At 35.3% G+C, this 16,841-nt stretch overlaps 1 protein-coding gene across 7 annotated transcripts in view; it reads right to left on the minus strand.

The window, feature by feature from the left end:
- Nucleotides 1-16,841, minus strand: part of FAM135A (family with sequence similarity 135 member A) — a 131,153-nt gene that overhangs the window by 20,092 nt on the left and 94,220 nt on the right. For 2 of the 7 annotated variants that reach the window (XM_059400174.1, XM_059400172.1), the window contains 7 exons: nt 13,751-13,824; nt 12,019-12,173; nt 10,952-11,215; nt 9,445-10,282; nt 7,788-7,948; nt 1,864-1,955; nt 1,264-1,361 (listed from right to left, as the gene is read on the minus strand). In XM_059400174.1, the coding sequence (XP_059256157.1) occupies nt 1,264-1,361; nt 1,864-1,955; nt 7,788-7,948; nt 9,445-10,282; nt 10,952-11,215; nt 12,019-12,173; nt 13,751-13,824 (1,682 nt within the window). Of the gene's footprint in view, nt 1-1,263; nt 1,362-1,863; nt 1,956-7,787; nt 7,949-9,444; nt 11,804-12,018; nt 12,174-13,750; nt 13,825-16,841 lie in introns of all 7 variants that reach the window. The other 5 variants (XM_059400170.1, XM_059400169.1, XM_059400168.1 and 2 more) reach the window with 3 other exon arrangements.

Here is a 16,841-nt window from a genome sequence, read left to right on the forward strand (position 1 = left end):
ATTAACAATGCAAGAAGAGAGTTTGAAAGCTGTCTTAAACTGGTTTACCGATATAGCTAGTGAGTAGCTCAGGATAAACTTCTCTCCCAAATTGGAAGTTCCTGAAGCTGTGGGGTGAGAGTTATGATTGCAACTAACAGTCCTCAATTAACCAGATCAGGCTTTTGAATAATGGTTAATTATAACTACTAATTTAATCTAAAAGAGGTAATGTGTTTGTGGATAAATGAAAACTGAAATATTATTTTCTCATCATAATATAAGTGAATAAAAGGAATATAAGATCACTGTAGAAAATTCAGTAAATAAAATTTTAAAATCCATAAATGAAGAGAATTAGAATAAGAAAATACATCTCTCCTCCCTCCTAACATACTTGCATCTCCACCCATTTTAAAATAAATGTTTTTTTAAATGACTTCAAATAAAAACCTATTTATCTCTCTTTTTAGTGCTTATTCTCCATAATTCAAACTGGAAACAAATGCTTTCAAAAGCCTATGGTTATAAGAGCCCAGTTTCTTCCTCTAACCTAGTTGAGATACGAAGGTAACCATTATTCTACTTTTTGAGGCAGAAAGATTAGTTTTGACTTTTTCTTTAAGTCCTACTGTACCAGAGGAAACAAATATTTTTCTATCGCCCATGTCTACCCACAGTATCTGCTTGAATTATGAGACACATATTGCTTTGACCATCTTGCTTGTGGAAAACTGACTCACAAAGTAGAGTTAGGAGAACTTGAAAGTAATTTTTTGTTTCATTTGTTTGTATATATCCATTGCCCTAAAATCTTTCTTTTTGGTAACAGCTTTATTGAGATACAATTCACACACACATTCATCCATTAAAATGTATAATTTAATGGTTCTTAGTATATTCAAAGTTGTGCAACCACCACAAGAGATTTTGGAACATTTTCTCCACTTCAAAATACCCCTGAATCCTTTAGCTATTACGGGCGCCATCTGCCATCTCCCCCAGCCCTAAGTAATCATTAATCTACTCCTGTCTCAAGAGATTTGCTATTCTGAATAATTCATATAAATGGAATCATATGTGGTCTTTCCCTAAAATTTTTAAAATTTTTCCTTTTCTCTTTAAATTAGGCAAACTGAATTGTGGTCTCCTATATTTCATAACAGGGCAACAAAACTACCACAAATTCTGTTTAATTTTTCTGTTTCTATTTAATGTTTTCTGTTTAATTCATAGAGACATAAAGGTATGTTAATTAATATTACAGAGAATTATCAAAGTTACCTTATTTTTGAGACTGTTAGGCTATATATCTGAATATACTGTATGATCTCATCCAGAAGGCGATCAGTCATACTATCAAAGTCAGCAAAAGTATCATTCTGAATAAAGAAAAACAGACATATATTATGGTGAATATGAATAATCACAGGAAAAACAATATAAACATTATTTTTGATTTAGGTGCTGAAAATATGGTTAAGATGGGTGGTTTTTAGAGAAGCTGGTGAATAATATTCATTATATGAAGTGAGCAAAAGTGAAATTTCCAGGAAAAGAAAAAATTCAGTGTTATTAATAATACTTGCTTCATTAGTTCTTTTGCCCAATACCCACATTTAACTTAAGGTTATTTATAATGGTTTAATTAATGAAATTTTTGCATAGAAATGTGAAATTCTAGAAATTTTGTGCATGTGAAGAGCTCATAAGCCAAATTATAAATCATCTCATTTCAATTTCGTTAGTATATGCATTAATGTGAAATTTCATACAAATCAGAAAAATTATTTCTATTAGTATAAGCATTTTGTAGTAAACAATTAGGTAGAAACTAGTACAAAAAATATTTGCTTCCATTGAAAACATGTCATAATATTGTACCTGATTTCTCTCAGACATAAGAAAATCAATTCTTCCCCCCGGCAGTCCAAGTTCAATGTAAGTTTTTACTAATCGGAGATCTGCACTGTTACCTAGAAAATAAAGAAAATGAAAAATTACGTCTGAAGGACAAGATAAAGTAAAATGTACAAAGTACATCATTGTATATTTGAAGAGAAGTATATGCTCGCTGCCAGTTTTGAACAGACAGTACAACCTGAAATAGTATTCTCAATTTCCATGTCAAGGCTGATTTCAAGCAGCCATACAGTATAATTCAACAATTTACTTCTTAGGAATTTTGGTGACATTGCTGCTTTTGTTTTCCCACCTGATGGTGTTTTTATTAATTGTTAGCTTTGGAGACTACTGGCTGTGGTCACTGTGAATGACTTATGGAAGTACTCCTTCTATCATTACTATAGTTGATTATTTAAAAAACCTTGAATGCAGTTTTTTTTTTAAAGATTTATTTATTTATTTGAGAGAGCGAGACAGTGAGGAAGAGGGGCAGAGACAGAGGAAGATGGAGAGAGAATCCGAAGCAGACTCCACACTGAGTGTGGACCCTGACACAGAGCTCCATCTTATGATCATGGACCTGAGCCAAAATCAAGTTAAGATGCTCAACCAATTGCGCCATCCAGGCACCCTTTGAATGCATTTTAGATTCAGATTTAACCTGTTCACTTTTTAAAAAAAATTTCTTATATATTTTATTGTGCTGAGACTTTAGTCATATTTCTGGGTCTCCTCTTTTTTTAAAATTTTTTAATATTTTTATAAACATATATTTTTAGCCCCAGGGGTACAGGTCTCTGAATCACCAGGTTTACACACTTCACAGCACTCACCACAGTGCACACCCCCCACCCCAATGTCTATAACCACACCACCCTCTCCTGACCCCCCTCAACCCAGCAACCCTCAGTTTGTTCTGTGAGATTAAGAGTCTCTTATGGTTTGCCTCCTTCCCAATCCCATCTTGCTTCATTTATTCTTTTCCTACCCCCCAAACCTCCCACGTTGAATCTCCACTTCCTCATATCAGGGAGATCATATGATAGTTGGCTTTATCCGATTGACTTATTTCGCTAAGCATAATACCCTCTAGTTCCATCCACCCTGCTGTAAATGGCAAGATTTCATTTCTTCTGATGGCTGCATAATATTCCATTGTATATATATATATATACAACCTCCTCTTTATCCATTCATCTGTTGATAGACCTCTAGGTTCTTTCCATAGTTTGGCTATTGTGCCAACATTAGGTGCATGTGCCCCTTCAGATCACTACGTTTGTACCTTTAGGGTAAATACCCAGTAATGCAATTGCTGGATCATAGGGTAGCTCTATTTTCAACTTTTTGAGGAACCTCCATCCTGTTTTCCAGAGTGGTTGCACCAGCTTGCATTTCCACCAGCAGTGTAGGAGGGTTCCCCTTTCTCTGCATTCTTGCTAGCATCTGTCATTTCCTGCCTTGTTAATTCTAGCCATTCTGACTGGTGTGAGGTGGTATCTCATTGTGGTTCTGATTTGTATTTCCCTGATGCCGAGTGATGTGGAACACTTTTTCATGTGTCTGTTGGCCACCTGGATGTCTTCTTTGCAGAAATGTCTGTTCATGTCTTCTGCCCATTTCTTCATTGGATTATTTGTTCTTTGGGTGTTGAGTTTGCTAAGCTCTTTATAGTTTTTGGATACTAGCTCTTTATCGGATATGTCATTTGCAAATATCTTCTCCCATTCTGTCAGTTGTCTTTTGGTTTTGCTGTGCAAAAGCTTTTGATCTCGATGAAATCCCAATTGTTCATTTTTGCCCTTGCTTCCCTTGCCTTTCATGACGTTCCTAGGAAGAAGTTGTAGCACCTAGGTCGAAGAGGTTGCTGCCTGTGGTCTCCTCAAGGATTTTGATGGATTCCTTTCTCACATTGAGGTCCTTCTTCCATTGTGAGTCTATTTTCATGTGTGGTGTAAGGAAATGGTCCAATTTCATTTTTCTGCATGTGGCTGTCCAATTTTCCCAACACCATTTGTTGAAGAGGCTGTCTTTTTTCCATTGGACATTCTTTCCTGCTTTGTCGAAGATTCGTTGACCATAGAGTTGAGGGTCCATTTCTGGGCTCTCTGTTCTGTTCCATTTATCTATGTGTCTATTTTTGTGCCAGTACCACACTGTCTTGATGATGACAGCTTTTAAGAGAGCTTGAAGTCTGGAATTGTGATGCCACCAACTTTGGCTTTCTTCTTCAATATTCCTTTGGCTATTCGAGGTCTTTTCTGGTCTAGGATTATTTGTTCCATTTCTTTGAAAAAAATTGATGGGCTTTTGATAGTGATTGCATTAAATGTATAGATTGCTTTAGGTAGCATAGACATTTTCACAATATCTGTTCTTCCAATCCATGAGTATGGAACATTTTTCCATTTCTTTGTGTCTTCCTCAATGTCTTTCGTGAGTACTTTATAGTTTTCTGAGTATAGATTCTTTGCCTCTTTGGTTAGGTTTATTCCTAGGTATCTTATAGTTTTAGGTGCAATTGTAAATGGGATTGACTCCTTAATTTCTCTTTCTTCTGTCTTGTTGGTGTTGAGAAATGCAACTGATTTCTGTGCATTGATTTTATATCCTGACACTTTACTGAATTCCTGTAAAAGTTCTAGGAGATTTGGAGTGGAGTCTTTTGGGTTTTCCACATATAGTATCATATCATCTGCAAAGAGTGATAGTTTGACTTCTTCTTTGCTGATTTGGATTCTTTTAATTTCTTTTTGTTGTCTGATTGCTGAGGCTAGGACTTCTAGTACTATGTTGAATAGCAGTGGTGATAATGGACATCCCTGCCGTGTTCCTGACCTTAGGGGAAAAGCTTTCAGTTTTTCTCCATCGAGAATGATATTTGCGGTAGGTTTTTCATAGATGGCTTTGATAATATTGAGGTATGTGCCCTCTATCCCTACACTTTGAAGAGTTTTGATTAGGAAGGGATGGTATACTTTGTCAAATGCTTTTTCTGCATCTATTGAGAGTATCATTTGGTTCTTGTTCTTTCTTTTATTTTTTTATTTTTTATTTTTTTTTAAAGATTTTATTTATTTATTTGACAGACAGAGATCACAAATAGGCAGAGAGGCAGGCAGAGAGAGGAGGAAGCAGGCCTCTGGCTGAGCAGAGAGCCCGATGCGGGGCTCGATCCCAGGACCTGGGATCATGACCTGAGCCGAAGGCAGAGACTTTAACCCACTGAGCCACCCAGGCGCCCCCTTTCTTTTATTAATGTATTGTATTACACTGATTGATTTGCGGATGTTGAACCAAACTTGCAGTCCTGGAATAAATTCCACTTGATCGTGGTTAATAATCTTTTTAATGTACTGTTGGATCCTATTGGCTAGTATTTTGGTGAGAATTTTCACATCTGTGTTCATCAAGGATATTGGTCTGTAATTCTCTTTTTTGATGGGATCCTTTTCTGGTTTTGGGATCAAGGTGATGCTGGCCTCATAAAATGAGTTTGGAAGTTTTCCTTCCATTTCTATTTTTTGGAACAGTTTCAGGAGCATAGGAATTAATTCTTCTTTAAATGTTTGGTAGAATTCCCCTGGGCCTGTTCACTTTCTTTTCATGGTTTTGTAATAGTTGAATAGAAAAAAAATTCCAGGGGGCACCTGGGTGGCTTAATTGGTTAAGCACCTGCCTTTGGCTCAGAAACATAATTCCATTTAAATAACTTAAAGAAGTTTAATTACTAACTTAAAAGATATCTATAAATACTGAAAATGTATTAGATGTAACACATAAATTAAAAAATTATTATCTTTAAAAATTAGTTTAGTGGCTTTTTGGTTAATTCCTTTGGGTTTAATTAGGAATATAAACATGTTATCAATTGCTGAGTTTCTACTTTACCCTTCCAATATTTATATCTTTTAGGTATTTCATGCATTAATAAATATAATTATTTTATTCCTGATTTTACAAGGAACATCACTAGTGTTACAAAGTAAATGTTTTCCACTGGCTGAGAATGTATATGCTTAATCTCATTAATAAATCACATTAATAATCACATTGAATAAGTCACATTAATAAATGCTATTTAAAACTTAGTTTGGTGCCTTAATTGTAAAATTTTTATCAATAGTTTCTTACTTGATTAGTGGATGTAGGTATATTTTATTAATAAATTTCCTCACATATATTTACCTTTGCATTCTGGGAATTAAATCCTAGTTGTTATAGTGACTTAATACATTGATTCAACTTGCTAGAGGTTTTTGGAGACCATTAAAAATTTTGTTATTTACTTATCTGTTTACTTGTTTCTGCAATATTGCTAGAGTATTATTAACTGTATTTATGTCAGATTGGCCAGCTATTCTTTGGGATGTGGGTGTGATATCTTTTCCAGATTTGGTAACAAAGTTAGGTTAACTTCAAAGAATAAAATGAGCTGCATTCCATAATTTTTCCCATTTTTCTGGAACAATTTCTATAACAAATTATATAACAATAAGTAATGTATTTCTTAAAAATTTCAAAGAAGAACATGCCAGAGATTCTACTGGGCCAAGAAATCTTTCTTGGGTGATAATCCTTTGAAAATTTCATTACTTGCAGGGGAAGAGGTTAGTATTGGAGACATTTTATTTCTTTTATTTTTTACGGATTTTATTTTATTAGAGAGAGAGAGAGAGCACACAAGCAGGGGGGAGAGAGAGAAGAGGGCCCCCTGCTGAGCAGGGAGCCCAATATGGGCCAAACCCAGGGTCCTGGGATTATGACCTGAGCTGAAGAGAGATGCTTAACTAGGCACCCAGGCACCCTGAGATAATTTTATTTCTTGAGAGTCAAGTTCTTCTTCTTTGTGTGTGTGTATGTGTGTGGGTGTTATGTTAGTGACCATACAGTACATAATTAGTTTTTGATGTAGCTTTCCATGATTCATTGTTTGCGTTTAACACCCAGTGCTCCATGCAATACGTGCCCTCCTTAATACCCATCACCAGGCTCACCCAACCCCCCCACCCTCCTCCCTTCTAAAACCCATTTGTTCCTGGAGAGTCAAGTTCTTTTGTTAAAGAAAAATCTTCAGGGGAGCCTGAAGTGGCTCAGTCAGTTAAGTTTCTGCCTTTGGCCCAGGTCATGATCCCTGGGTGCTGGGATCAAGCCCTGCGTCAGGCTCCCTGCTCACAGGGAACCTTCTTCTCTTTCTCTTCCCTGCTCATACTCTCTCTCACTACCTCTCTCTCTCAAATAAATAAATAAAATCTTTTAAAAATTTTAAAAAATCTTCAATTTCATAACAATTTACTAGCTTAGATCTGTGTTTAGTATTTTTATGTCCACAAAAATCTTTCTTCAATTTCTTCTTATAGATTTATATCATAATGTAGTAATAATATGCTAGTCTAAAGGTATTTGGCATTTTCTAACATAGTTCCTAATCTAGAAAAAACAGTCTGTTGAATAACCAAAATAGCTGCCACAAAACTAGAGCACTAAAGCCAGGTATTCAGGATTTAAATTGTACCCTAATAAATTAGTAAATCTTCAATTCTTAGTACTGATTTCTCTAGCTCATAAGGTTTAAAGCTTCAGACTAAAAGGGCATCAGACTGACTATCAAAGGGAGACAAAATGATTGCCGTGAGGTGACTGCTGAGAAAACCAACAATAGAAGACAGAAAAACCCAAAGTTAAAAGAAATAAAATGCTAGTATATGGATGGATGTCATTTCCAAGGAAAATTTACTTAAAAGGAAATATAACATTATACTTAGCAAAGTTAAGCATATTTTGTTTTAGAATGTATTTAAGATTTAACCAATTTAAAATATTTTCAGTCAAAGATTAAGTTAAACTAGATGAAAAGAAAATATATTGAGTTGCCATGGGTTTTATCCACAGACAGGACATACCATCTAAACCATGTACACAGACAATGAGATGTACACCATCTTCAGAGCCATCCTCTTCTTCCATGCTAAAATAAGGGACTGAGGATGCCAGCAGAGGAACATCACTGTACATGAACCCAGGGAGTTGAAGTTGCTTCAATTCTTCTTTTGCCTGGAGGAAGCTGAAGCAAAATATTATAAGAGATACTCCTTACTAAGTTTTATATTCAGTTTTTAGAATGAAAAAGACAACATGCTGAATTTAGGAAACAGCAGAAGAGGTAATCTTTGGTTTTAAAATAATGAAAATATGTGACACCACCTAAATGATTTAGAAACCGGAGAGTAATTTTCTTTGCTACTGTTAGTATCTACTCTGATCAAATACAAACAATACTTCAAATCTGAAATCACTTGAAATAGTGTTTTAAACTTGAAATCAACTAAGAAAATATTAGGAGTGAAACTACACTTCCTATAAAGTTTTATATTATATAGAAAAGCTGGGAGAAGTACTGGAAGGATGACAATCTGATGCTTATTCTGTAATCAAACCTGAGCCTGTTTGCTGCTTTTTAATTTTACATAAATGGAAAGTAAGGAGCTAGTCTACCTAAAGTTTAACACTGAGAATGGTAGTTACAGTGCTTAGTAGATTAAGTTATTTCTATTTTTCCTCTAGAAATACCAATAGAAAGGAACAGAACCAGGAGGGGGATATGACTACATATAATTGGTGGCATATACTCATTTTGAATGAGTAACAAGTCTAAGCAACTTGGGGTTGCAAACATCAAAAATTATTAACAATTTTAACACTGTATCATTTGAACTGATAAAAGTAAAACTCACGGAAGCTGATGAATTCTACGAAATGGAGTAGGGTACTCTGGATGAAGACATAAATTGTTCTTATCAATAACTCAGAAAAGTCTGAGGTAGCCAGCAGGTGGTATAACCTTCAGTCTTCTAGCATATTACAGTTCTTTAATAGGCCATTATCACCTCATCGGTTTCACTAGCTGTGGGCACTATGAGGTCTTAGTTATATATAGAAATCAGAATAATCTAGGAACTTGGAAAATCTATTATAGACATGCCTAGATCTTTCACTCCAAGGATTGTAATTCCAATTGGAATAAGGTAGTAGAATAGTTTGAGAACCAGTGCCATGCTAATAAACCTCTATCATCCTCAAAATTTTTCTGAGTATTGAACTGGTCCATGAAATATCGAGCCAGGAAACGACAGATTTAGCGGAGATAACCTGGGTCTGGTAGGTGGAGCAAGTTTCTACTAATTTATTATTCATTATCTAATATTGCCACATGCACTTGTGGCAGAACCTAACCCATCTGAGAGTTAATGGTGGAGAAATGAGGTACTGATGAAAATAAGAGTTTTAACCCCAGTTATTCCATACATCTAACATAACCACTGATGGAAAATTTGTATCAAAATGTCTAGCTTATAGAACAAGACAATCAGATGGAGAACTACAGGTCTTCAAAGAGCACACTGAATTCATTTCTCCATTTTTAGAAAGGTAATCAAAGAAGCACTTTTTGTATTACAGAAACCAGAAAACATGAAATAGATATGTTATCAGAGACATAGATACAGATAGATTTTTTATACATACATTTGGTAGCACATGTTATGGTGCTCCATTACTTACGCTTGAATTTGAGGCTTTGGTGAATTCTCATACCAGGAAACTGATGAAGTGAAGTTGTTAGAAGTCCTACATGGCTGTTTTGTAATGGCATCAAATTTACTTTTAGAAGAACACTTAACACTACAAGGAGATTCTCGTGGTGCAGATGGGAAGGACAAACAACCAGAAGTACAGACAGCAGGCATATTTACACCATCCTTCAGGTAGTCACTGTTTATTTTTTCAGAATTTATAAGTCTTTCTTCTTCTAGTGCATCTCTGTTTGTATAGTGAGCATTTACTTTTTCATCCAAAGCTGAATAATCTGCTTCTTCGTAATACCCATTTTGAACCATTTGTTGATCCTGCTCTTCCTCCTCATCCTCTTTACCCTGTTCCTGAAGAAGATTACTAATTTCTTTTTCAGAAATTTTCTTCTGAGGGCTAACTGAGTTGCTATAACTAACCGCACATATGTCAGAAATCTCCGTACTGCTGTGAGAGCCAAAATAATTTTCCACAAGCCCTTGCTTTACCATATCAGGACTGGCTGAAAGAGGATCATTTGTACCCAGGTGAGTTTCATTTTTAACTGTTTGGGCTTCTGAATTTATATCTTTGAGATTTAAGGTATTGCCATTTTTTCTTTTCACAGTTTCCTCTTCTCTAACTTCTGTATTAGTAGAAACAGAACCTGAAACAGCACAAGGGGCACCTAAACAAACCAGTGTTGAGTTTAATGTAATTGCTGTCCCTGAAGAGTTACTAGATTTATCAGGACTCTGGGAGTCTTTACACATAGTGTCCAAGTTAGGTTTGGAGATGCAACTACTTTTCACATCACAGGAAGTATGTTCATCTGAAAAAACAAATTGCAAAGGGTCTTTAGTGCTTGAATTTAAGGAATGTATTGCTATAGTTTCATTGTCCAAATGCCCTGAAAATACGACACTCTGTTGTTGCAAAATAATACTTGATTTTTTACTATTGTCGCATTTTGGCAAGTCAACTGGTCCTAGATTTAACACAGTTTTGCTATCACTTAGGTGGCATTCAGGCACAACAGATTTCTTAGAATTTTCATCAGGTGACAGTTCATCATCAGAAGGCAGGGAGTTTATGGATGTCAAAGATGACTGTATTTCACTTAAAGCACTTGTACTCTCAGTACAATGACTTCCTAATGAAAATTTTACATTACAATCAGGTTTCACCAAAAGCTGAGGAAATAATCGTTCGTTATTGTAAGGACCTTGTCCTTGCACAGTTTCAAATACTACATCAGGGTTTGGATGTGTTGCAAAAGAACTTGGTTCACTTTCAACACCTGAATCTGAAAATCTAGATGAGGCATACGTGGCATTATTATCTGGTAACTTAATTGTATCTCCACTTACTACAACATGATATTCTTTTGCAGAAGCAGGTTGGTTACTTCTTAACTTAGCTAATGAGTCTCCAACAGAACAGCACTTTGCTTCCTGCAAAGCTTCCTTTTCAAGTGTTATTTCTATAGATTTAGATTTACCATTAGATTCTAAGGACTCAAAGTTGGGGAGTTGTAAATTATCCACAAATAGTTCATCTGGTCGAAGCTCTGTCCAAGGTCCTATTTTAACAGTTATTTTCTCTCCACTGAAAGGATCCTTATCACAGGGCTTTACTTCAATTGTTCTAGCTCCTGAAGATGGGGTTGTTTGATGATCAGGGCAATCGTCTGATGAACTTCTGGATGCCACACTGTGTTCCACTTGTGAAATTTCACTATCATCCTGGGAGATATCAAGTTTACCTGAAATGGACAAATTTGCACAAAGATTTAGGCTGCCAGAGTTCAAAGGATCAAATAGGTCTGGTTGCATATTTTCAATATCTGGAGACTTTTTTTCAGTTCTCTCTGTTTTTGTTGGCAAAAAGCTAGCTTCCTTTTGGCTTGTCTGTCTGACGTAGGTCTTTAGGTCAAAATTATATCCACATATTGTGGGATCCAGACCTTCCTTCTGACTATGCGAAGGATTGCCTTCAAAGCATTTAAAGAGATCATTTGATGCTGTATTTTTCAAACATTTGTAGCCTACTAAAACCACAGAATCCTTAGAGTTCTGTTTTATAATTTTTTTGGTGTTTTCTGGTTTCATTGTTTTCATGAGCTTAGTAACCTTAACCTTGGATTTATTTGATTCTTCATTCTTTCCTTTTAGAGATTTTGTTAGCTGCTTTTCACCTTCTGCATACCAAAAACTGGAGGCACCAGCAGGTCTGACTTTCAACTCTGGGCTAGAAAGTCCCGCTATAGAGCTTTCTTCAGTCTCATATTTATCCATTCTACTGGACTCTGATCTCTGAAGATTCTGTATTCCCATCCAGGGTGCATCTAAGTCTTTTATCCAAAGAAAAAAAGATTCAGGTTTAAAACAAGGTGTGAGAACTCAAATGATTAAGACTACATTTACTGACTACAACCTTCTAATATCCTCAAACATAAATAAAATTGGAGGGGAAAAATGGCCCCACATTAGGGAATGGTTTTATATATATTAGGAAGAATATACAGCAAATGACACAAACTACTTACATATTTTAGATTATACTTACCTTCAATAACTGAATCTAAATACCTATCTTCAAAGATAATAGGTAATGAATGGAGATCTCCATCTAATTCACTACATTCAATAGGCAGAGGTGGGAGAGAACTGCAGAAGGAAGTATTTTTGATGGCGGTGCACATCTGCAGATGACTCTGAGCACTGAAAAATATTTATGTCAGACTATAATTTAAAAAAATTATACTGAATTCTACTTTATAGACTCCGCCCTCTCCTCTTCTTTCCCTGACCATTCCTATCCTCTTGCAGTCCTCAAGATATAACCTCCTTAGGAAAGAGCTCTTTGGTCAGAGATAAAAACAGCTACAATGAAAATTATGGTTCGTTGACAATAAATAGTTGACTTATAAAATTATGGTTTGTTGATAAACAAATATCTATTATATTCTCCTACATATTTTAATGTTATTTCAAAATGAGTCATTTATGCTTAATGTCTGAATTTACTAATTTGCTGGGAATAGCATATAAGAGAAATGTCAAAAGCTCCAACTGCCTACTAATGACTGATGATACTACTGGAAAAAATCTATTCCATTCTACTGGTGTACTTAAGATATATTGGTAAATACCACTAACAGCTATTTTAAACAAGGTAGATAACTTTCTAATGCATGATACTTTTTTTTTGAAGATTTTATTTATTTATTTGACAGAGAGAGACACAGCCAGCGAGGGAACAGAAGCAGGGGGAGTGGGAGAGGGAGAAGCAGGCTTCCCACCAAGTGGGGAGCCCAATGCAGGGCTCAGTCCCTGGGATTATGACGTGAGCCGAATGCAGATGCTTAAAGACTGAGCCACCCAGGTGCCCCTAATGCATAATACTTTAAAAAAGAAAAGAAAAAAAAAAGCTTTTCTTATGGAAAATTTCAAACGAATTAGAAGAATAGTGTAATAAATCCCATCACTCAGCTTCAACAATTAATATTTTGCTTTTCTTGCTTTATCTACACCTGTCCATGCCCCATACTCTATTATTATTTCCAGTTTCTTGAGGTGAAATTCACATTCTTTGAAATCTATGAATTTTCGCTCTATGAGTCTGACAAATGGATACATGATACAGAATATTTCCATCTACTCAGAGTTCTCTCATGTCTTTCTAGTCAAAGTCCCATCCCGAGTCAAAGACAACCACTGCTCTTTTTTTCATTCACCACAGTTTTTGCCTGTGCCAGAACTTCATACAAATAGAATCATATATTTACTCTTTATGTCTGACTTCTTTTGCTCAGCATAACATTCTCAAAACATTCTTTAAAGCCAAAGAAAACCAGATCTAAACATACTGAGTAGGAAGGCATCTATTCTGGGTATTTTACTATAAATCATTTACATAACAAAAGGCAGTGTCAGTCAGATCACTGGTGAAAATCTGTAACATATAATGATGAATGTAAGAGATTCTGACCTGTGAAAATAAAGATACAAGGCTGGAACCAGAGATGTATGGGACCGCCAAGGTTCTAGGAAGTCTGATATAGGGGGTGTGGACAATAGGAAAATATGCTTCTTTATAGGATATAAATTAATTAATTTATTAGGAATTAATTTTAATTCATAAAATTAAACCCAACTGTTGAAATAGGGAATTTCTGAACTTTAAATTCTAATTTCTTCTATTATAAATCACATATATTCTATGTGATAAATTCTGAGATAGGTATCTTACATAAAAGGAGGTGAAATCATTTTAAGTATGGATCTGCTCTACTCACTGAAGTTCCTGGTATGCAATGGCAGCTTCTCTTGGATGTTCAAAACAGAAGAATGCTTCAGAAAATCTGCGTACCTGAAAAAATCCAAAAGGGAATATGAATAACATGGTACAATCAAAAGGTCAATCGCTGGTAGGAAAAGAAACCTCTCTCCATTAGACCTCTCATAACCACCCCTATAATCTCCATCCTCAATGTTGCCTAAGTACTGTATTTTAGTATTTCATGAAATAAAAGAAACAATAAAATGTAAAGTGAGAAATTTAGGTTTACATTATGGATCCACGATTTATCCTCTTCAAGACAAGGATTCAGTTTGTCTCATTGACCCTTATGCCTCAGTAGGAAGAACAGTGCTCAGCACACTATCTCAGCACATGGTTAAAAATGGTAAGAATCAGCCAGCACTTACATCATGCTGTGTGCCAGGTATGCAAGTAGATGCCAACTGAACTGACTAACTAACCTACTGGTATTGTGACTCTGAGGCATTTCACCTCTGAAATTTGAAAATGAGTCTTAGATGACTCATTTTCAAAATATACCTGATACTTGTTCTACATTTGGGGTTATGATGAAGGATAAACAGGATAATGTCTGTGACAGCAGTTTGTAGTCTGGTAAGTATATACATATGTAAGCTATTATAATTGCCATTATAACATTCATCATATTTTTCCTTAAAATAACCATATATGTGAATTGTCTTCACTCCTAATGTATAATGTTCTTTAGAGTATGAGCTATGTTTTGATGATCTTCGTTATCCCCCAAAACATTTACCTGGGTATGTTACAGAAGCAAGTACTTGGTTAGTACTGGCTAGCTGAATATTTCTTTCATCATATTTGTATTGTGATCCTTTCATTTTTAATTATTCAAGGAAAGGCTGTCAGTTACTGGAGCAATATGAGGCAACAGTAAGGGCATGGAAAAGATGTTTTGCTTGGAAGGTACAGGGAGGAGAGACATAATACATCCCAAGATTATATTGCATCTAAGATTCTTCTCTAAAAGAGAATACGAATTAAGGTTCTTTGGTCTTAAACATAAACTGGAGATATGTTTTATTTGACATCAAGATTTGGCCAATTAAATTTCTGACTTACTAAATAAACTTGCTTCCCCTAAGCAGATGAGACTGGGTCTTTAGAGGAACAAGTCAGTGAGGGAGTTAAGGAGAGGATGATGTGAGAGGCATCTATGAGAAGGATGCAATTTGTGTCTGTACTTTCTATCGTTGAGAGATATTTCCCCCTGAGGGCTATAATGTGTGAAGAACAGAAGCCTGTAGCCTTCTGGATTCCTGAAGTTGTAGATGGGCCTGCAACACTAACCAGTAGGTTTTCCTTCTCTCCTTACCTACTGTGATTCATAACTATCGTTTCTTTTTTTGTTTTTAAAGATTTTATTCATTTGAGAGAGAGACCATGCACAGGGGAGGGGGCAGAGGTGGACGATGAGGGAGAGGGAAAGAATCCCTGGAGTGTGGAGCTCACATGATGTAGGGTTCAATCACAAGACCCTGACATCATGACCTGAGCTGAAACCAAGACTTGGATGCTTAACCGACTGAGCCTCCCAGGCGCCTCATAACTATCATTTCCTGACAGCATCCTATCTACCAGTCTCTATGATAAGCACTTTTCATTGTTAATTTATTTAAGAAGCATTTTCTGACTCCAATAGGACCCTGAATTCCCTTCCTTCCTTCCTTCCTTTTTTAAGATTTTATTTATTTGACAGAGAGAGAGAGAGAGAGAGAGCACAAGCTAGCGGAGTGGGAGAGGGAGAAGCAGGCTCACTGCTGAGCAAGGAGCCCAACACAGGACTCAATCGCAGGGCCCTGGGATCATGAACCAACCAAAGGCAGACGCCCAACCCACTGAGCCACCCAGGTGCCCCTCTTTTCATTGTTATTTAAGCTGTAGGAAAACCCTATGAAGTGGATATGTCTTCATTTAATAAGTGAGGAAACAGGGACAAAGCGGTTAGTTACTTGGCAAAATAACATAGCTAGCAAGTGATTAATATTGGATTCAAATAAAAATATAAGAAATTCCAAATCTTATGCTTCAAACCACTTATCTCTTCTGCATAAAGACTCCCTGTTAACAGAAAACCTTTCCTTTCCTCTATGCACCCACATAAAATTCTTTGTCTAATTTTTCTCCTGCCATAATTTTGTGCTATGGCAATGTGTAATGAGTTTAAGTCTATTAAATGTATTTTGTGGCCATAACTAAGGTATGACTGCCACCTGATGGCAGCACCACTTAATTTGGAGCAAAAGACATATATTAAAAAAATATTAAATTTACAAATTCAAACTTAGGGTGAGTAATATAGATATTACTACTTTGGTATATATGTTTGTAAAACAAATTTTGTATATTTACTCCCAATTTTTAAAAATTCACTTATTTGGCATTATTGACTATTCAAAATTTAGCAAATAGCTAGAAGGTTGAAAAAAGCCTCTTGAGCATTCAAAATGGGTATTCATCAACACTTTACAGAGTTAAATGTTCCTTTATCTGTGTTCACCATTAAATACTTAAATTGCTAAATAGTATTCATTATAGTACAAACTTATTATACTATAAAAATATATTACAAATAGTATTTGTATAATAATATGATAAAATATATAATAAAATCAGAATAGTACTTACTGTAGTATTTATAATATATAACATTTATTATTAACATAGTTGTTATAATATATTCATAATACATTTATTAAAATATTTTATACATGGCTATCCAAGTTATACTCAAATCCTCAGTACAGGATCTAAATATCTGATATATTATCTATGTGCCTTGAAGAAAATGGTCCCTTCACAAATGTTTATTTAACAATTATTCTTTAAGTTCTTAGACTGTACTTTTGGTAGGGTATTTTAAAAGCTCCCTTTATACACAAAGATGATCTATATTTACTTTTCAATACACAGCATATTAAAAGAACAAATGAGACAAAGGGAAAAGCAGAATTACAAAATATACATGATATATATAAGTAGATGTAAGTACACTAGGCAATTAGCAGAGAACTTGTTACTGAAACAAAATATAAACCTAGATA

This window comes from Mustela nigripes, chromosome 5 (assembly GCF_022355385.1).
Source record: "Mustela nigripes isolate SB6536 chromosome 5, MUSNIG.SB6536, whole genome shotgun sequence".
Lineage (NCBI taxonomy): Eukaryota > Metazoa > Chordata > Mammalia > Carnivora > Mustelidae > Mustela > Mustela nigripes.